Below are 22,895 nucleotides of genomic sequence, written 5' to 3'. Positions count from 1 at the left end.
CAAATGTGAACTGCAAGGTTACAAATGCTGTGAAAATGAGCATTATAGTAGAAGCACTGGCAGAATCTTTGTAAAAATGCCATTTTCCTTGTCCCAGTAAAATGAAAAGCAAAGTTGTTTTGGAATCCGTTGACACAACTGGTTCAAAAATAAACAAGAAAATCCTGCAAACAAACATAGGATATGTGAAAAATGCCTTTTGTTGCATAAAGATGGGTGTTTTGCCATGTAAATTGCTAGAATGCAAATACAAGAACAAACAAGAGGCTTATCCCTGAATCTTCTTTTTTTCAAACTACTCTTTTCCTGAGCCCCATTAGCCAATCTGTGGACAACAGCTGAGCCTGATTTCTGTAGAATTCCAATGTACATGAATATTAACAAGAAACCTGTTAAATAAAGGCTCTTTTAGTTACTTTTATTTGAATTTCAGGTCTGTCAGTTGTCAGGACAAAACATGAAAGGGGAGATATTATTAAGCATGCCCTGGTGTTTTGCATTTTTGCTATTTGTGGATTTTTCTTAATCATTATTTTTCAGGTTTTTATCTGTGGTTTTTTTAATCATTAGTTTGGGTTTATTATCTTTATTTGATGGAAGTCAAGTCCTTTAAATACATTCTTTTATAAGAGCCAGGTAGCTGTAAAATCTTTCAATATGAAGAGGTAACATGAATGTAAGAATTGTATTCAGCACTAATTAGTCTCTTCTTTCCTTTCACAGGGAAATTGCTTTCACGAGGCAACTTCATGAAAAAGCTCCTGATCTCTGTTTTTATTACATGGGTTTCTACATTCATTCATGCCCCAAAATGAGATACAAGGTAAAGTGTGTGTTTTTACTTATTTCCTCAGTGTCCTGTTATTCAAAGCATTTGACAGTGTTCACAGTAATGTAATATTTTCTAATTACCAGTTTGGATTTTAACGTAGACTTAATATGGTTAAATCTGAATGTTCATTACTATTTAACTTGGCTTAGGATTATTTTTGTGTTGTTGTTAGTTTAGCTGCATGTGGCATTTATTACGACTTGGCTTCAAAACAATTCAAATGGAGAGGTTTTCAAAGTTGTCAGATAACAGTTTGTCATTTGGTTACCTGGCTATCTCATGTTTACACCATATCTTCCAACAGAGTAAAATTCTCCCTTTTTAAGGTATGTGTATCTGTGGAACTGTTGCTTAGTGACTGCAGGCAGTGATAAGATGCTTCCATGGTCTCGGCTGTACTTGGGTTTTTTCTTTTTCTTTTTTTTTTTTTTTCCCTTCTTTTTTTCTTTTTTTTTTTTCCTTTTTTTCTTTTTTGTATTCTTTCTCTTCTCTTCTCTTCTCTTCTCTTCTCTTCTCTTCTCTTCTCTTCTCTTCTCTTCTCTTCTCTCTCTCTCTTCTTCTCTTCTCTTCTCTTCTCTTCTCTTCTCTTCTCTTCTCTTCTCTTCTCTTCTCTTCTCTTCTCTTCTCCTCTCCTCTCCTCTCCTCTCCTCTCCTCTCCTCTCCTCTCCTCTCCTCTCCTCTCCTCTCCTCTCCTCTCCTCTCCTCTCCTCTCCTCTCCTCTCTCCTCTCCTCTCCTCTCCTCTCCTCTCCTCTTCTCCCCCTCTTCTCCTCTTCTCCTCTTCTCCTCTTCTCCTCTTCTCCTCTTCTCCTCTTCTCCTCTCCTCCTCTCCTCCTCTCCTCCTCTCCTCCTCTTCTCCTCTTCTCCTTTTCCTCCTTCTCCTCTTCTCCTCTTCTCCTCTCCTTTTCTTCTCTTCTTCCTTTCTTCTTCCTTTCTTCTTCCTTTCTTCTTCCTTTCTTCTTCCTTTCTTCTTCCTTTCTTCTTCCTTTCTTCTTCCTTTCTTCTTCCTTTCTTCTTCCTTTCTTCTTCCTTTCTTCTTCCTTTCTTCTTCCTTTCTTCTTCCTTTCTTCCTCTTTTCCTCTTTTCCTCTTTTTTTTTATTGTTTTTTGGGGTTTTTTTAGTTTTTTTTTTTGTTAGTGAAGCCAGTGAAATATTATTCAAAATATTATTCGAAATTATCACTATTATTCAAATATTATCAATGTTATTCAAAAATAAACTTCTGAGGAAAGGCTGCCCAGGGCAGTGGTGATGGTCACTATCCCTGGAGGGATTGCCAAGCTGTGTTCATGTGGTGCTGAGAGACATGGGGTAGTGGTGGGGTTGGGTTCAGGGTTGAACTTGATGACTTTAAAGGTTTTCTCCAACCAAAACAGCTCTATGATTCCATGCTGCAGCAATTATGAAAAAGAAAACCAAAAAAACCAAAAAACAATGCACAGGGGAATGCACAGAATAATTAGAATAACTCATTTATCACCAGACATCCACTGTAACCCATTAGCTTCAACTTTATGTTTAGACCTCAATGCCTAAGGGTGTGTCAGTTCTCTGTTTCTTACATATCTTGGATGTGGTATCTTAGTAAATATATCATTGCTTTTTGAATATTATAACATTTCAGAGTACTGAACATCTATACCTAAGCACATGTATCTGTTTACAATGTGAAAAGATATAAAGCCCATGAACCAAAGAGCAAGAGGTGTTTTCTTTCCATTTTTCCTCTCAAAATGGGCTGAAACTCTGCAGTGTTTTCAACCAGTTTTCAAATAGCCAAAAAAACTGAGGCTGATGGAAGTGATTGGTGTGAAGGAAAAACTGGTTTAGCTTTGTGGTGGCCTATACTGCAAGTGACCAGGATGATTCAATCATCTGAAAATATAAAACAAAACCCAAATCCCTCCCTTTCTCCTTTTGTTAGGTGTTTTTCTTTTTTTTTCCCCCTGCCTCTCTTTGCCAGCTTGAGTTTATTACCTACATCTGCTTGCCAAACAAAGAGTGGAAAGTCTGAAGAAACCAAGTGAGTGAGTTGGTGAAGCACAGGTTGTGATTGCTTTCTCTACTCTTTGAAAATATTTAAAAGTTGGGGATGATTTGTTTGTATAGAGACACTGCCATTGAACATCCTTTGTCTGTTCCACAACCTGCACAGTTCAAAACTTGTAAAAAGGATGCATTTAGTCTACTAGGGCACATGAGAAACCAATCTGACTATAATGGCAAAAAGCAGCCCCAACCTGAAAGAAATTATTGATGAGAAACTTTTCAGGCTCTGTAACTGGTCGTAAGTTTTCATGAAGACTTAGGCTTTGTATCCATGGATTAAACAAACTCATTTTAAGTCAGTGTATTAAAGTAGCCAGCAAACTATTAAGTTATGAAGATGAAATGCTGTAAATCTGGGAGCTGACCTCTATATCCACGATACATTTGTAATATTTATTACAACATGGTACCTCTTTGGGCCTGTGCTGTTATATGAAAATCATTGTGTCAAGAATGTAAGATTGAAAACTAAAAGCAGAGTGACAGGCTTAAATAATGGAAATTGAATAAATGGGAGTGGGAGTATTGGAATGACTTTTTCTTCTTCTTTTTTCCCCCCTACAAAGCATCCATATCTTCCCTTGCTTACACTTAACTATCCAATGTGGCTGTGCTTTTGTAAAATATATATTTCAGTTTTCTAGTAGCCTGTACATCTCTGCTTAACTAAATTTGACAATTACTGGGGATGGGGAGAAGAAATCCTGGATATATTTAGAACACACACAACAGCAGGCAGGTAATGCTCTTTGTTGGGAGAGCAGTTATTTAGTAAATGAATTGCAAAGGGTTTTTATTTTATTTCCTATTTCCTTTCCTGTGCATCTTTGCTTTACAAGTGGCCAAATGAAATGTAATTGGAAATCAGGTTGACATTCATTCTCTAGTTCCATTTTCTCCTCCCTGCAATAGAACTCCGGAAACAAATTTGAGAGCTGAGGTCTGAGCTGTGTCTGGATAATGCCACTGCCCTTGGGAAGTGATTGGTAGTGGTAGAGCTGGGTGGCTAAGTACTGATTTTGTGGATTAAGTAATTTTAGTAATGCCTGGTTGATTTAGAGGCATTACATGTTGAAGAAGTTGCTTTATTGCAATTTAATAGAGATGTTAAAGGCTCCCTTCCCTTAATGATATTAGTGTAGGCAGGCTGGAGGTAGCTGTTATTAAGCTGATGCCAGGTAAGCAAATTAAATGCAGGAAAGGAAGGAGCAGAAGATCTAGCTGTTGGTTTTTATCCTCTGCTTGTAATTTTCTTTGCAAATTGTTTGTTCTAGGATGTGTAGAACTGAAGTTTAGGCACCAGTTCACTCCTTTATGTAAGGAGCTGAGGAACTCATTCATGGTACACGTATTTACAGTGAAGTCACAGCATTTTTTGGAAATTATTTGGAATTTTCCTTCTCCTCACAGATTTATGAGCACTGGAAATGCCTAAGCTGGCATTTGTATTTGATATTTTGATGGGAACACAGCAATTGTGTGCAGCAGTCTGTCTTCTGCTGATCCTTACATGCACTGGGGCACATAAGGAACAGTGACTTTATGGTGCTGATTTAAGGAGTTTGACAGTGTTCCACTTTGCATGGAGTGAACCTCAGCCTGCTGGACAAGACATGGTTGGAGAAATTTGGGGTCTGTGGATGACCTCTTGTACTCATATTACAATCCAGGACTGCTGCATTAACACAGGGCACATGAGGACATAGCAGGATATTTTGATTTTTAACCCATATGACTGCAGATTGGAGGAAGAGGTATCCAACAGCAAGCACTAAAAACTTGTTCTGCATGGGTGCTTTCTTGGAATGCAAATTGTAGACATTTCTGCTGGATTCTGACTTGTTTGTGGATGTAAAGTAATAGCCAGACATCAGGTTTTGAGGCATGGGTAATGAGTGATCAAACCTATCAGTCCCTGAGCTCCTCCCTTCTGTATGAGATCATGTTATGTTCTGTGGTCTAAGGAGGTCCAAGGCATTGATAGATTGTTTTGTTGAAGTTTTACCTTTAATAAAGCTGCTGGTATGCTTCTGCTTTCTGTCCAGTTCTTCTTCACATGATACTTCAGCCTTTAGCCAGGAAAATGTCTTTGAGCAGACACTTTCTGATATGGCTCAGTGTTTTTAGCTGCCTCTAAGCATCTCGAGTTGAGCTGGCAGAGACAGTGCTATCAGACTTCTTAACCCAAAGTATTCTATTTCCATGAATGATACAATTTGGGAAATAAATATTTTGTTGTCCAGTTGAAGATCAGATGCTTGAGTATCCTGGAAGAGGATTCCCAAGTCAGGATTCCTGTGGCTCTGTGATAGAGTTGAGGAATTCTGGATTATTGGGCAGGAAGTTCAATGGTTAATAGGTATCATTCCACCCCATGGATGAGACATAATTGAAGAAATTTTTAAAAACAAAGCTCCCTTCCCTTTCCTTTCATTCTCCAACAGCTTGTGTTTGATTTCAATGTGATTTTAAAACAATGGAGCACTGGTGAAATCATTTAGGATGGGGGAAGGGAACATATTGCAATATTAGGCTATTTCTTAATTCCCAGGTTCTGTTAGCTCTGTTCTGAAGTATGGGTTAATATTTCTGAACTGGTTAAAAAAAAGAAAAAAATCTACATTAAATTGAGACAAAAGGATTTCTGTATTAAAATGGAACTATATTAACATGGAAAAATGCTATGAAATACCTTAAGCAATGGCTTTGATCCATCTTTTTCTGGGTAGGTTAGGGGAATACAAGATGGAAATGGTTCTCTGAAGAAATTCATGACCTTGTGGTAAAACTCTTCAGGCTCCTTCAGATGTGGTAGTTCTTATGTTGGAAAATCGTCTCCTGGAAAATTTTCCAGGCCTCATAAGATGCAAAGTGGTTTTCCTAATGCATTTTGGAGTTTCTGATAAAATTTATAGTGTAAGAAAGTGCTTTATTTCAGGCTGCTGTTGGTCTCAGGCTCGCTTCTCACGTGTTTAAGTAGTAATGAGTACTTGTACTCATTACTAATTACTCATTATAATGCTTTTCCATTAAAGACATCGGTTTACAAGCATAGTTTCAGAATTATAGAAATAAAAGAACCACCTCTAGTTAACAGCCTTATCAGAGAAATGCTTGAGAGGGTCTTGGGATTTTCTCCCTGTATTGGTACTCTGTCTTTTTTATCAAGTTTACTTGATATCCAAGTAAAAAGTTTACTTAGGGGCTCCAGGTTACTAAATTCACATTTTCTATTTGCTGCTGAACTCCTTGAGAGCCTTTCTGTTCTTTTCATTACAGTTCTTTGGTGCTGATTTTGTGTCTTGTGGTGAGTGACACTTAAACAGATTTTGGATTTGGGCTTCTGGTGTAAATAATAAATGTATGAGCTGCCCTGTGTTTGCCAGTTAGACCCCTGAATATTCTACATCGAGTTCACCTCTGAGGTCTTATATTGGGATCATTGCTTTTGGGTTTTCTGAGGCTTTTTCAATGCCAGTATTTGCAGGGGAATACTGCAATAGGGGCACATATTAGTTCTTGGTTTGGTCAATGAGCTGCCATCCCTGAAGTCGCTCTGCTGAGCCTGTAAATAACCATCAGCTCACTTTGAAGTGTGTGATGTTTAATGTTTTCTTGCTTTGTTATCTCTGTGCACCATTTTAAGACTGTCCTATGATGGGAAGAGGTGTTTTGACTGAAATCTTTATCCAGACTTGTATGCAGGCCAAAATAAATGGAATTATTTCAAACAGTCTCCTTCGGTATCAAGGCATGGCCAGACTTCAGATAGATGGAATACTAGAAAGGGTTCTGAAATGTCAGAAAAGAAACAAAAGGCTGATTCATCTGTGATTAATCATTCCTAAACTAAATACCTCGGACTGACTGTGGTCATAAGCTGTGCCCCTGGAATTTTATGACACTTTAGAGCCAATTTCTTTGCCTGCTTTCAGCACTGCTCCTCCTGCAGCAGTGAAATTCATCCATCCAGTGGATGGAAGCCTGGGCTTCCACCTCCATGGCATCCACTAAAGTCTGGCTCAGCCTCACCTGTCCTCACCTTCTTGCCATTTCTGGCTTTGGAATTTAGTTATTAACCTTGGATTTGCCAAATAAGATGAAATGTGTGAGGGAGAGAGACTTAATGTGATGTGACTTAATGTGCTTCTCTGTGATGTGGGGGTACCAGCACTCGCTGTCATGGTTCTGCCACCAAACAGCAGACAAAAATATGTCACACAAAGAGCTGGCATCTTCATACCTCTGTGCTTGGTCTCTTTTATTCAGCATGTAATGAAGTTGATAGCAGCTGTCAGCCTGCTTTTCTCCCTGCTGTTATTCTTTACCTTGATAATGGGAAAAGATGATAAGCTGAGAGTGCTTTGGAGGACTGGAGTTGCTCTGCTCAAGTCTGTTAGCACTTTTAGCAGTGGCTTTTTCAGGATTAATATTGTCTGTTTATAGGAAGAAGTATTCATTTAAATGAGTAAGAAACATAAACAGGTCAACTAAATATTCTGAAGAGTCAGGACTCGTTAGAGAGTGCCAAGTTGTTGCTTGCAGTACCACTTGTTAATAAAGAACTAAAATATCTGAGTCAAAAAGCCATTATCTACTCTAAGAAAGCAATAAAGGTTTTGGCAACACAACTGATTTTGATTTTTTAATTTTTTGTGTGTGTGAGACTGTTAAACAACAACAAAAAAATAAAAGGCAGAAACATACAATTATAATAAAGCCCTGAAAATGATGAGTTGCAGAAGTGGGGGAAAAAAATCCCTGTTTATCTTTGTGTCTTGTTAACATTATTTTTAACTCTCTCTCCTCTTCCTTCATTCTTTCCTTTTCTTCACCAGACTTTCCTCCCTCCCCTACATTAGCATCAGGAGCTGAGATTGAACATTCATTTCTCCAGAGCTCTGAACTTCTCCCATGTGTTCCTTCTAATGGTTTGGGTTAGTGACTGAGGGATAAGACTATTTGAGTTGTATTTAAGTTTTGGCATTAAAACCCAAAGGGATTTTGAGAAGTCTTTTCAAGTGGCTGGCCAAGACTTCCAAAAGCATCTTGGATGATTGACTCTGTTTACATGTGTTAAACACTTCTGAAAATCAAGTTGCTTTAAGATTCAAGTTGTAACTAGTGCAAGAAGTCCTTATCTTTCTACATACATTTTATCACATGTTTTGACTAAAAGGTTGGCTGCCTGGTGGTTGGATCTGATTAGTTCTGTGCTATATTCAGGGTTCCAGTGTCCCTTACGAAGTGCTCCTTCCCTCTTTATTTACATAGAATCATAGAATCATAGAATTGTCTGGGTTGGGAGGGACCTCAGAGATCATCAAGTCCAACCCTTGAATCACTGTTGCGGTTGCTAGACCATGGCACTGAGTGCCACATCCAGGCTCTTTTGAAATATCTCCAGACACGGAGAATCCACTACTTCCCTGGGCAGCCCATTCCAATGCCTGATCACCCTCTCCAGAAAGAAATTCTTTCTAATATCCAACCTAAACCTCCCCTGGCACAACTTGAGACCCTGCCCTCTTGTCTTGCTGAGAGTTGCCTGGGAAAAGAGCCCAACCCCCCCCTGGCTCCAACCTCCTTTCAGGGAGTTGGAGAGAGTGATGAGGTCTCCCCTGAGCCTCCTCTTCTCCAGCCTCAACACCCCCAGCTCCCTCAGCCTCTCCTCACAGGGTCTGTGCTCGAGTCCTTTCACCAGCCCAGTTGCCTCCTTTGGACCTGCTCCAGGACCTCAGTTGCCTTCCTGAGCTGAGGGGCCCAGAACTGGACACAGGACTCAAGCTGTGGCCTCCCCAGGGCTGAGCACAGGGGCAGAATCCCTTCCCTGGACCTGCTGGCCACGCTGTTCCTGATCCAGGCCAGGATGCCATTGGCCTTCTTGGCCACCTGGGCACACTGCTGGCTCATTTCCTTTTATTTTATTTTGTTCCTCTCTTCCATAAAATCTTTCTGACCTTTCCTCATCTGGAAAGCTCTTAGTAACTACTTAAGAGTCCACACAGAGTAAATGGAACTAAACCTGTTGGACTAAACATCTCTGAGAAAGTGGGGCAGAGGAAAAAATACCAGGGCTGGAAAATTTCTTAGTTCTTTAGTTTTTGAAGTTGTCCTAGTGATAAATATTTAAAAGTATTTCTGGTGTACTTTGAACAGCATCTTACAAAGTGTTTGAGGTTGCTTTTAGGGTTGTTTTATTTTGTTTTTTTTTCTTTTGAGCCATTTTCTAGGTAATTGTGAAAATTATATTGGTATGAGCATCAAAAGGCAGGAATAGGGAGCTGCTCTGTTCAGGATAGCAGCAGCTGTTACTGGGTGCTGGTAGTGGATTTCTACTAAAAATATAATTAATAAAAGCAGAATATCAGTTCCTGTGCTGGTTTTGTGGAAGGTTGTTAGTTAATGCAATTAATTCTTTATTTTTTCCTAAGATGCTGTTTTATGCCATGTAATTGTTAAATGGTTACAGTTTTTCCTTGGTGCAAGTGCAAAACCTGTGCTGAATTTCACACAGCATTTGCAGGCTTAAAACCAGTTAGAATCCTGTTTTGTTTTGGTTTTCTGCTGGAAACAGATACAGATACCAACTATCTCTTTTTTCTTAACTTTATTTTTCCCTTTAAAATATTTTAAATCAGGATTTTATTTTTTTTTTTTGGTCTGTTAGAGCTCCCTTAAGAACAATGTGAACATGTCCCTGGGGCTTGCTTTTTCTAATTTTGGAAATGTGGGTTTCTTTTCAAGTTGTTTACTTGAAATGTAAGATGATTGAAGTGTAGCAGAACTGAAGTGAAAGTAATGTGTATTTTTATGCCCGTTTGTATTATTTGTAGACTTTTATCAGGGTGAAAAGAAGTATCTGTTTTATAGGTCTTAGCTGACCTTGGAAGTGAAAAAGTCTTTTTCTCATTACTGCACCTTGAGAAAATAAACATGTGTCCAAAAGCAAAAAATTTCAGGGTGTATGTTATACAAGCTTTGAAGGAATTGTATCTGAAAGTAATTTTCAGTGTGAATTGTGAGATGTGGCTTTTCTGCAGCCTCAGCTGTATACCTGTAGCTTTTCATCTGATGGGTCTTTGATTACAAATTCCCTCAAATTAAGTAACCATTTTTTTGGGGGGTGCTTTGCTTCTCCATGCTGGAGAATTAAGTGTTATTAAATAGGAGCAGAGCCTCTTAAAACTCTCCATTTGTTACCTTCTCTATGAGACCTGGATCAGGTTATGTTATTTTCATGCAATCTTTCGAAAACCAAACACATCCTTCCACCCAAAACCAATGAAATGAACCCTCCCCCCCCACAAGAATCATTTTCTATATCAGTTATTTCAGAGAAATGTTCAAAGCCATACACTGTCTTTTAATTATATATAAGGTGATTTAATATCAGACTAGAATGTTGATGGTTTAATGTTTTTGATGATGAGAATATTAATGCTGTTAATGATTTTAATAGGTATCACTGGAGATTCTTTGCTCCACATACAGCAGGAGCATGTTTGTGCAGAAGTAGAGATGAATTAAGGATTTGCTTTGAAGAATAAACAAAAAAAGTGGATTAGGGATGGTATTAACTTCCTACATGGGTACAGCAATTAGGATAAGTTGAACACCTTTTACTTGTTACAGGAATTTTATTAGTTTGGGACAACTTTCCTATAGTTGTGTGAGGCTTAACTAAAATCTTACCTTCCTTTTATTAAAGCTCAAGAATAAGAGGTAGAATTTGTTAAGTTGTAGCCCAGTTTTGTACCAATGGAGGTTTTATTTTATTAGAGGTATTTGACATGCCTGTCAAAAAGAACTGCTAAAAAGATTTATTCAGGATCATGTTAACAGTCCTGAGGCAAAGCATCTTCTGAATGATTGTAGCTGGTGGAAATTTATCATGTCTAATTCATGCATAGCCATAAATTCAGTGCTTATTGCTGACTTGTATGAAATCTTTTTTGAAAGCTTATTTGGGGACTGCACAGCACCCATTAGCAATTAAAGTGAAAGTTGCAAACTCTGCAATATGTAGGCGAAAGAGGTGTGGGGTTTGGTTGGGTTTTCTTTGGAGGGGAAATATAATAAATTACAGTACAGTTCACATGATATTAAATTTGCTCCCTTATCTGAGGGATAAGATCACAACTCAGGTTTTAAAAATTTCCAATAATAGGTGTATAAATCCAATAATTTTGTGTGCTTTTTAAGTTTCTATCAAGAAAATGAATTAATATAATCTGTTTTGTCAGCTCCACTCATCTTTTGTCGATGTCATCATTTTGGGATGGTTCTCAAACACAAATTAACATTTATTACTTTTGAATTTTGTCTTTCTACTTTGTCTCTTTGTGGGTGTTCCTAAAAGTGAGTGAATTTTACTATCTGGAGATGCACATTACTCAATGCCACGATGCAAAAGTGATGAGGAAGATAACTCTGCTCTACACATTTCCTAACATCATCTCTGTCTGAAGTTGGTCATAGCCATCTTAGTTTGCAAGTCTTGGGCAAAATGGCAGAATTGTTGTGTCCTGGAGAAAAATCAGCCCTTGAAATCCAACCCTGAGGTGTAAGTCATTGAAACACTGCTTGGAATTAAGCTGTGCACCCCATTTCTTGAAACTGGCAACACTTGGATCTCTCATTTAACTTCCAATCCGATTTGTCTTATTGAATTCTTTCTCATTTTTGCTCTTTTGCTGGTTCTGTTAGCTCTAATTAGACAATATTGTCAAGTGGAATTTATTTGGCCTGAAAGCCAGGAGCTCCTGCTTTCCCTGGCTCTGCCCTGGTTCACCTTGTGGTCTTTACAGTAGGAGTTGGCTGACACATCAGGTAATCTGCACAAGAGATGTATTTTTCTCCAGTTTTCCAGGAAAGATTTAATGGGAGATATTTTAATGAGTTCTGGTTTTACCAAGACCTCATTAATTTTCCAGAGGTATCACAGTCCACTGCTCTGATGTGTTACATTTAATCTGGACCAACAGTTCATTATTTGGAATGATTATTTGTTTTCTTTGAGTTGGTTTTACTGGTGACTGTACTGAGTCTCCAAGTAAAAGTATATTAATAAAGTACTATTATTTATCCTCAATCCTGATATTAAACACAACATTCCTAACAGTCTAATTTGCCATATTTTAAACATCAGTGCTTGGATGGGTATGGACCCATATAAGAGGAATGGTTTGGAGCCAGGAGGGACTAGGGCAGTGTAGTCCATTCCTTTTTTTCAAGGAATCATGCAGTCCATTCCCTTTTTTCAAGGTTTTTTTCACATTTGACCAGAATTTTTCTACCTAAACAATATTCAATTTTGTCCTACTTGTCATGGACATTAAACCCCCTCTGTGTTATTTCTTCTCTTCAACACTTTCTAAAGCTGCCATCATGTCTGCATTTCTGTCCTAGAGAATAACACCTAAAATTAGGCCTTCTGTCTCAGCCCCTCAGATGCTGACATCAGCTTCTACCATTGTTTGCCTGAGTTATTGCCTCTGGAGGCAAGGAGAAAGGGTGGAAAGGAGGAAAAATGGGAATTGTGTGAGGACAAAGTTTTCTGAGTGGGCTAAATTGGGATTTGGGCTGAGTTATTTTTAGTGTGAAGGTGTGTGAATAAGTGACAAGGAAAGCACATGCTCCAGTTTAGCAAAGTCTGTTAAAAGTTGCATTTTTTCTTTCAGGAGGTAATACTGCATTAAATGAAGTGAAAAAAAACCAGATGATTTTATGGTTGCTCCTTATGGTGACTATGGAAGTCTACTGGATGAGTTTTATTTTATCTTCTTGTAGTAACTTGTTATTTATAGTGTTATAGTAAATACTATAGGTTTCCCAGAGAAGCTGTGGCTGCCCCATCCCTGGCAGTGTCTCAGCCCAGGCTGGATGGGGCTTAGAGCAACCTGGGCTGTGGGAGGTGTCCCTGACCATGGCATTGGGGTGGGAATGGATGAGGTTTAAGGTCTCTTCTAACCCAAAACAGTCTGGGATTCTGTGTTACAGTAAATGCTGGAAGTGGCAGCTAAAACAAAGAAACAAATTAAGAATAAGCAAAACTCAGAGTCAGGACATGTTAGGACTGGATTGCAGGTGATGCTAATGAATGATATTTTCACCCCAGCAGCAGATCAGTGGTAGGGGAGGAGCTGGCTTTGTGTTACCTGTGGTAACCACCACCAGTATTCAGATGTAAATAATCTAAACCCAAATCTTTACTCTCTTTAATTGGCATTAGAGGCTTGTGGAGCCTGGCAGGTTCTTGGGTGGTGCTGGCTTTCCCTGAAGGCTCTGAGGAGGGTCAGTGAAGAAGCAAAAAATTGCTGTTACATCTTCTTTGAAGAATTGTCTTAATCTAATAAAACCAGTTCCCAAAGGCTTTTTGAAGGTTACCTCTTCCAAGGTTGGAGAGGCCTGGGTGGACCTGGGAGCTTGGCAAACTGTTGTCTTTTGAGTGTGAACCTGAAAAAAAAATCCCCACAACCCCTCCTTGCTGTTTCCAGGCACTGCCCTGAGGTTTCTGCCCCACAACCACTGCCCCAGACTTTATTTTGTTGTTTTCAGCTGAATAACTGGACTGTTCTAAAAGGAATGACTGCAACTTTTAAGTGTAGTTATTTGCTGTGTTAGTTGTGTAGGGTAATTTGGGGATTCTTAGTAGAAAGGTTTCAAAGGAGTAGATGATATTTTTTAATTGAATATTATGCTGTTTGCTTCCTTTCCCTTTCTTGCATGGAATAAAAATGTTTTCACAAATAACACTGAGCTAGAAGGACAAAAAAAGGATGTGAAAACGACCCCATTGTCAGCTAACTGAAGAAGAATGAATGGGTTCATGGAGCAAAAGTACAGAGGAACCAAATTCTCTGTTCAACCCCCCACAAATGTGCTGTTGTTTTATGTGTGGACAGAAGACAAGATGAGCTTTTTGTTCCACTGATTTTATTTATTTATTTAAGATATTCAGGCTAGTGTTCTGCAGGGCTATTTAGTGCTAGGATGGTCAGTAAAGTTGACCCATAATTTATTTTATGATTTATTTTTTTCTTACATTGATTCCTTTATAGTCTTTACCAATCGGTGTGGCTTGCTGTTAATTGTTTTTAATTATCTTCCATTTAGGAGAAAGGAGAAAAAAGCAGAATACTACAGAATATTTTTTTTTTGGTGTGGGGGTTGTGTCTTGTTACTCTTTCCATCCTTTCCATTTGTAGCTAAGAGTGGCAGGGAAGGACATTGAGTAAAAGCCACAGTGCTAGCAGAGAGCCAGGGAACTGAGCAATCTGAGGATGCTGTGCAGGGAGCTCAGGAGGAAAGGGCTCCATAAAGAGAAGCTTTGGGGCTTTTCCACCCCAAATCCTGCTAAATCAGGTGTGGCATTGAGACAGGATCCAAAGGACAGCACCTGTGTGGCCAAAGTTGTTGCAAGATGGTATTTTATGTGTTTCTCATTGTGTGGTTCCAATAGAGCCCTGACTGAAACTTTATTTTTGAAGATAACTTGGTGTCTTTCTCAGGATTGTGTCTGGGTTGCTGTTTGTGGCTGGTTGATGGCTTAATGGGATTTAAAAGCACAAAATGTCAAATCAGTGAAGAATCTCTGTACATGAAATGTCTTCTTGATTGCAGTGATGACCAAATCGTTAGTTCTCAAATGCCTGTACTAACAGCCCCACCTTCTGATGAAGTTTTAAATGCTCATTCACCTCCTTTATTCATAATGTGAGAAAAAATTAAGTGTGATAGTCCAAGAAAAAAGAATCCCTCAGCCCAGTACCCATGAAGTTGGAAAACTCAGTTGCAAAACCTTGGGTCCAACCTGAAGAGGAGGCAGGAAAGTTTGGAAACATTTTTAGCCCCCATCCTTTAGATTTGTAGATCTGAATAAAAATGATTGTGCCAATGCTTACTGGCATATGAGGGCGGGCATTTAAGTATTGAGATACTTGGTTGTCTGGTTTAGAAATGTGCTAAAAATAGGTGGAGGTGGAGTCATGTTTTTGGGGGTGCATGTGCAACATGGAACAACGTGGAGTTTTATTGCTTTTAAAATACAGCAAGATTGTTGCCTGGACAGTTTTTCAATTCTTTTAATTCTGAGAAGGGAGGATTATGAACTGTTATAATATCCAAAAAGTGCTGGATTTTTATAAGTGCAATTTTCCTTTTAATACTCTCCATATCCTATGTTTGGATGTATGTTTATTATACCCTTGAATTACCAGGTTTGGTATGATCAAGTTTTAATATAACATATGGTAGAGATCCCCCCCCATTTGCCTCCAAACTTGTTTTCTTCTGTGAAGATTCTTATAAAGAAAAGAATTTCCAGATATCTGGCCTGAAGAGAAAACTGAAGTATTGATGTTTCAGAGCAAAGACTTAGGGGATACACCATGTCCAACAGTGTTTGCCTGAACATGAAAATAGACATTTGTGTACCTTTTAATGGTAATAATTTGGATGCAAGCATAATAGTGAATCTGTTCTAGCCAGCAATGAGAAGAGTGTTGGGCAGTTTTACAGAGCCACATGCATGCACGTGTGCATTTACATTGCTAATAAATACAAAACCTCCACACAGAATGACTGCTACAGAATTTGCTACTGTAATTTCATTTTATTCACTTTTGTATAAAAAAAGATGGGCTTATTTGACAAGAATTCTCGTGTTAAGAGTTTAATATTTTGTTTATAATTAAGGAGACAGTATTCACAAGCATAAGGAAGAGTTTGAAAGAAGTCAATGTCAGAAAGAACATGCTGAAAGCACACAATTATTTTTATTATATTATGTCCTCGGGCAGTTGCAAAATAGCTTGACAAAAATTCTATACATCTCTCTATCTGCCCCTATTTTCTGTGTCTTATTCCTACAATTGTTTGGTGTTCCTATATTTGGATTCTTTCACCACTTACTTATATTTAGCACGGTCCCAGAGGGACTCAAATGCGTTGAAGCTGAGAAACTCAGTGGCTCTCCCAGTTTAATATTTCTTCTGGCAACTCTTAGAGCTTCAGCCTGGTTTTCAGGTTGGAGTGGAGAGGCTGAGGAGATGGACAGAACCTGGATGCTGCTTTCTGCACCATTGGGGTTTTTGGCCCTTGCAGTAGGGGTTTGTGTTTTGGATGCTACACACCATCACTTCTCTGGTGACAGCATTTGTACAGCTTTACAGCCCAGATTTTGGTCTCCTTTGGAGGCAGTGAGATGAATCCTGGCTGCAGCTGAGCTGTGTGGTTGCTGAGCTGGTCCCAAGGTGCAGGAGGATGCTCTCCTGCTGAGGAGGGGCTCCTGGCATAGCACACCAAGTCCCTGTTTACAGATTCTCTTCTCCCAGCAAACAAAGCAAGCTTGTTTAACAAACACTCGACAAACAAAAGGGACCTAAAATTAGACTGCTTATTTCACGAAGAAAAATTTGCTGTGAAAATAAACATTTTTAGGGACAATAGAGGAAAGTTCTTTCAGAGTGAACTTTTGGTGGCCCAGCGTTTTTCTGCAGATCCTTGTTGATCCTTTGGACAGATGGCTGTTGCTTTCCATGCTGTTAAGTTTTAAGTTCTAACACATGCTTGAAATAATGTGGCAGAACCCTTCTATTTATTTATTCATTTTCTGTAATCTCCAGTCGTAGGGAAGCAAGCAGGTTTAGATTTTTTTGGCAGAGTTGTGTTAACTCTGTCCTAATACAAACTGCAGACACTTAAAAACTGAGAGTTATCATAGCCTGGTTTTCCATTGGATTTTTAGTCTGAATGACATCTTTTTGTGTGTGTTAAAGGATCTGTTAACTTCAATTTCACAGTGTCATCTTGTCAAGATGCTGCTGGATCAGTTTATACTAATAAGCTTTCCTCTGCTGTGGTTTTTTTTTATTTGTTAGACTACAACTTCATTCTTCTGTCTTAAAATGACTCTAACACCTATTTGTGTATATAACAACACAGTACCACTGTTGTTGAAACTGTTTCTTCACTACTGGGTTGTTTATATTTCAATGTTGAATGGCTAAAGGTAAATTATTTGGCTTTTACTCATTTTTTTCATTATTAGACTTGAAAAACATCACATGTACCAAATATTAACAAAAAGCCTTTAATTTAAAAATCCTGTACTGGTCTGAATATTATCTCTTGTTCTTAGATGTAGGAAATCAAATGGAAATTAAAACAGATGGAGTGGCAGTTCTTAAAGTCACATTGGTTTTTCAACTTGACTTAGTTGCATAAATACTGTAAATGCTTTTGAAAATCCCACGTAGCATAACTTAATCTAAAAGCAACATCTCGTGTCTGAATTCTTAATTAGGAGTATATTTCAACTCATGATTATCAGTGTTTCACAATTTGGAAAGCTGTCAATTAGTCTAGGATTTATTATGTCTTCAAATATTCCCCAGACTGAGTCAAGAGCTGGACATGAAGGTGAAGTATAAAATCATTTATTCAGTATAAGGCTACCAACAAGCCAGACTTTCATGAGTAGGTCTTATTTTCTTGCCCTGATAGTCCTGTCTAAATAGAATTTTGGCAAATTTTGTGTGTTTGAGGCTGAGTTTTTAGGGAACCCCATCAGAGGCAGAAGCAGCACTTAGGGAAAGTCGAGTACCAAGGTCGTGTTGCTGGTGGTGTGATGGGCTGAGTGGGAATGAAGAGACAGATAATTAATTAGCAGAAGGGGTTCTGGAGGGGGGGATAAAGGGTTGAGTTTTGGAACTAGGAGAAGAGAAGGTTTGGGACTATGGGGAAAACTTTCAGGAGATTTGTTGGAGAGAGACTTGGAAAGGTAGGGAAGGTTTGGGCAGTGATGGGGAAGGTGACACAAGGGGCTTGGACTGAACCACAGAACCACAGAAGTTGATCTGGAGGAAGACACACTGGTCAAAAGAGTTAAAAATACAGAGAAATTCATGGCCAGGAAGAAATACAGGTTTCTGGCTAGAGAGCAGCCAGGCAGAGAGGGACCTGGGAGTCTGGATTGCCAGGAAGGTGACCATGAGCCAGCAGTGTGCCCAGGTGGCCAAGAAGGCCAATGGCATCCTGGCCTGTATCAGGAACAGCGTGGCCAGCAGGTCCAGGGAAGGGATTCTGCCCCTGTGCTCAGCCCTGGTGAGGCCACAGCTTGAGTCCTGTGTCCAGTTCTGGGCCCCTCAGCTCAGGAAGGAGATTGAGGTGCTGGAGCAGGTCCAAAGGAGGCAACTGGGCTGGTGAAGGGACTCGAGCACAGATCCTGTGAGGAGAGGCTGAGGGAGCTGGGGGTGTTCAGGCAGGAGAAGAGGAGGCTCAGGGGAGACCTCATCACTCTCTCCAACTCCCTGAAAGGAGGTTGGAGCCAGGGGGGGGTTGGGCTCTTTTCCCAGGCAACTCTCAGCAAGACAAGAGGGCAGGGTCTCAAGTTGTGCCAGGGGAGGTTTAGGTTGGATATTAGAAAGAATTTCTTTCTGGAGAGGGTGATCAGCCATTGGAATGGGCTGCCCAGGGAAGTAGTGGATTCTCCGTGTCTGGAGATATTTCAAAAGAGACTGGATGTGGCACTGAGTGCCATGGGCTGGGAACTGCAGCAGGAGTGGATCAAGGGTTGGACTTGATGATCTCTGAGGTCCCTTCCAACTCAGCCAGTTCTATGATTCTATGGACAGTGCACAGTAGTGAACAGTTTTAGCCAGAGGCCAAGAAGCTATGGTTGGGTTAATTTGTAAGAGCAAAGCATGTGTTAAGTATCTATAAAAAGAGTAAATTAGAGTCTTGGTAGATACCTGAAAAGCAACTGCTGTATCTCGCTGTAGAACGTACCTGCTTTTCTCTTGAGTTGCCTCTTAGGATTATTCAGGGTTGTTACTGCTTTAAAAGTTGAGAAAAAGCAGATTTGAGTTGAAGTGAGTCATATGAGCAAGGGTAGCAGGTTTAGTCCCTGCTTTCTTTTAATCATCATAAAGGATTAAAAAGTTAATTTGCATTGGTTTACTTTTTGGTCCATCATAATCACATTAAAGAAAAAAAAGTCCTAAAAAATTATGACCACTGCCCTCACACTCATTCCTTTTGTGCTGCTGGTTTAGTTCTGGTGAATGTTAATGTTCCAGTTCCCTGTGCAGCTGTACAGAGAAATATTTTAAAACATGCTCCCTTTCATTTAAATTCTATCAATTTAATTCTGTGCTTGACTATATGCTTTTTCTATTAAATAAACATGGTCTGCTGTGTTTTTACTTTGATACCAGATAGTAGAAGCCTTTTTTGACAGGGCATTAATTGAGCTTTCCTGCAGAGTATGTCTGTAAGCTGCCCAGATTAATGCTGGTTTTTAGATTTGATTCCAGCTAGTGAGCTATTAATGAATGTTTAATGTTATTTGATATCAGGGTGACATTTTTGTGTATCTAAGAGTAAAGTGTGCCTATGATCTCTTATGTTGTGCATATTTTCCCTGCGATTATTTCACTGTATGTCCAATATAATGAAATAAACTTTAATACTTAATTTCATACGTTTAATTTAATGAACTCAAAATTATTGTCAGTTTATGGCAGCTCTTCAAGAAAAGAGATGAGATCCACATGATTGAACACTCACTTTTTTTTTTCCTTTTGCTTCTCACAGCTGCCAAAATAAACCCCTTTTGAGATAGACCAAAGTCAACATAGTTGGTGTGTCTCTAATGAAGCATTCCTCCTGAGGCCCCTACTTGGGTTTTATCTTTTTATCATAGTTGTTTTTTTTTTTAAAAGTTCTCTTTCCAAGTTTAATGCTAGGGTCTGCTTAAGAATTTCTGCAGCAGATTTAAAGTAAACAAGACCCATTTCAGTTATCAGATTATTTTTATTCCCCAAAACTTTTGGTTTTTGAAGTAAAAGCACAAAGCATATTACTTTTTTCCCTGTAATATACTTGATATTTTTTCAAGTTGTTGTAAAAGAAACAGCGTCACCAGCAGGTCCAGGGAGGTGATTCTTCCCCTGTACTCAGCATTGGTTAGGCCACACCTCGAGTACTGTGTCCAGTTCTGGGCCCCTCAGTTTAAGAAGGATGTAGAGGTCCTGGAACAGGTTCAAAGGAGGGCAACCAGGCTGGTGAAGGGACTCGAGCACAGACCCTATGAGGAGAGGCTGAGAGAGCTGGGGCTGTTCAGCCTGAAGAAGAGGAGGCTCAGGGGAGACCTCATTGCTGTCTACAACTCCCTGAAAGGAGGCTGTAGCGAGGTGGGAACTGGACTCTTTTCACAGACGACCTTCAACAAGACAAGAGGACACAGTCTTAAGTTGTGCCAGGGGAGGTTTAGGTTAGATATTAGAAAGAATTTCTTCACGGAGAGGGTGATTAGGCTATGGAATGGACTGCCCGGTGAGGTGGTAGATTCTCCGTCCCTGGAGACATTTAAAAAAAGACTGGATGTGGCACTCAGTGCCATGGTCTAGCAACTGCTCCGGTGGGTCAAGGGTTGGACTAGATGATCTCTGAGGTCCCTTCCAACCCGGCTAATTCTATGATTCTATGATTCTATGAAAAGCTGGCTAAAATTCAGCCTTAACTCTTCTTTCTGTTTTCCACTGAAGCTTTTTCAAACTGTGCTGCTTTTTAAAAGATTCCTGAGTAGCTTCTCTATGGGCAAAATAGAATCATGTCACTGTTCTACCTGTTTAGTATCACTGATATTAAATTATAATAAATGAGAAAGAGGGAATGGAAATTGTAGCTGTGCAATGGTTTAATATTCTTGGTGGCAATCTCTGGAATTCCAGCCAGGAATGTACAGGATGGTTTCTTGTCAGAACCACCCCATATCAGCAGCTCTTTTATTTTTGTGTGCCAATAACAACACCAATAATAATGATGATGATGATAATAATAGAATCTTGGGAAAGATAAAGGCAAATAGTTTGATGATGCAAAAGTGCTCAGAAAATATGCTTTAAAAGTGACCCTAATTTTATGTAAGCTTTTTTTTGAGTAGCTACATACTTGTAATATTTCTCTTTGTTTTCAGTTTCAGGAGTTGTATTCATACTTGTCTGTCATTTGGTTATTATTATTTCAGCTTAAGGCAGTTCAGGATCCATAAATTTGATTTTTCTGTCACCAAAAGTTTGGAGCCAAAGTGCAGTAGCTGGGGGAAGGTAAATAATGCTCCTTATTGGTCTTGAAGGGACTATTTTGTAATGTTTTGTACTGTTGTCTCTCCAGATACCTGGCTTTAAGCAGCCTTATACCTGTCACTGCCCAGGTTTGGGGCTCAGATTTCTATTTATTACACAGCATCCCCAAAGGGAAAGGGCAACAGTGAATGGTTTATATAATTCTTTCTGCTCAAACTTGCAAAAAAAAAATTTAAAATCATAAATTTATATTTAGTACAATGTTTCTATTGTATAAGCTGGAAACTGAATAAATACATTGTGTGGAAGGAACAGTGGGAATTTGGGAAGTCAGGAGTGGCTGGGAAGTGTAGCTGGAGAGGGATCTATGATGGGTGGAAAGAGAAGTTGAATTTCAGGTGGTTTTCCCCATCTCTGTGTCTGCCAAAAGGGGCATGAAGCTGGGGTTGTTTTCAGACAATAGCTTATGAACTTCTCAAGCAAATACAGCCTGGCAGAATTTATTGTTTAGATTAAGCTTACTGAAGTCTAAGAATAGTAAAAGTAGAATTTGTTTATATGTATTTAGGTATCCATCTACCCTAGCAGAAAAAAAAAAATGACTGAGAGCAGGTATGAGGTGGGAATAATCCCAAATGTTTTATGGCCTGTGTCCAAGTTCAGGAATATTACTGTACATTAGGCACCCACTGGCCTGAATAAATCTCAAAATGCAAAGAATATCAACATAAAAGACTGGCAATCACCCCCCAGCAAAAATGATCTTTAAATTATCTTTTCTAAGTGTTCATTTTAAGTATGTGTTTGTCGAATCACCAAGGAGGTGTTAGAAATGTAGTTTTTATGATGTAATTCCTGAACATACAGATGTTGCCCAGGTAGCCAAGAAGGCCAATGGCATCCTGGCCTGTATCAAAAACAGCGTCACCAGCAGGTCCAGGGAAGGGATTCTGCCCCTGTACTCAGCGCTGGTTAGGCCACACCTCGAGTACTGTGTCCAGTTCTGGGCCCCTCAGTTTAAGAAGGATGTAGAGGTCCTGGAACAGGTCCAAAGGAGGGCAACCAGGCTGGTGAAGGGACTCGAGCACAGGCCCTATGAGGAGAGGCTGAGAGAGCTGGGGCTGTTCAGCCTGAAGAAGAGGAGGCTCAGGGGAGACCTCATTGCTGTCTACAACTCCCTGAAAGGAGGCTGTAGAGAGGTGGGAACTGGACTCTTTTCACAGACGACCTTCAACAAGACAAGAGGACACAGTCTTGAGTTGTGCCAGGGGAGGTTTAGGTTAGATATTAGAAAGAATTTCTTCACGGAGAGGGTGATCAGGCTATGGAATGGACTGCCCGGTGAGGTGGTAGATTCTCCGTCCCTGGAGACATTTAAAAAAAGACTGGATGTGGCACTCAGTGCCATGGTCTAGCAACTGCTCCTGTGGGTCAAGGGTTGGACTAGATGATCTCTGAGGTCCCTTCCAACCCGGCTAATTCTATGATTCTATGATTCTATGATATTTCTCTCTTTTCTGCAAGCTTAATCACTGGCTTTATTTTATATCCAGTGGCTTTCATGTGGTGACTTCAGACTGAGTGGACACTGAGACACTGTCCTCAGGGACACTGCAAAAACCTTCTGAAACGTTATTTTTTTATATTGAGTGAAGAATAGCTAAGTGTGAATATGCAGTCAATATTTGTAGGAAATTATTTGTTTCTTACTAGCTGTAACACATGTAGGAAAGAAGAACCATAACTGTTTTCTCCTTGGAAAGATTTTATCATTAATTATTTCTATTAATACTTTACATTGAACTGAGAAATAAACAGGAAAGAGGTAAAAATTGGCAGGTTGCATTGCTTTGGGCAGTCAGCTTAAGGATTGTTGGGGCACATTTAAAAATAAAATGGCAGAAAAATATCTCTCATGGCAAAT

The 22,895-nt window shown here is 39.4% G+C and overlaps 1 protein-coding gene across 5 annotated transcripts in view; it reads left to right on the top strand.

Moving 5' to 3' along the window:
• Positions 1-22,895, top strand: part of ATE1 (arginyltransferase 1) — an 85,968-nt gene that overhangs the window by 35,740 nt on the left and 27,333 nt on the right. For all 5 annotated transcript variants that reach the window (XM_030453354.1, XM_030453355.1, XM_030453353.1 and 2 more), the window contains exon 10: positions 724-823. In XM_030453354.1, the coding sequence (XP_030309214.1) occupies positions 724-823 (100 nt within the window). The remainder of the gene's footprint in view (positions 1-723; positions 824-22,895) is intronic.

The sequence above is a fragment of the Calypte anna genome, chromosome 6 (genome assembly GCF_003957555.1).
Source record: "Calypte anna isolate BGI_N300 chromosome 6, bCalAnn1_v1.p, whole genome shotgun sequence".
NCBI lineage: Eukaryota > Metazoa > Chordata > Aves > Apodiformes > Trochilidae > Calypte > Calypte anna.
This window is presented reverse-complemented; position numbering and strand designations above follow the sequence as displayed.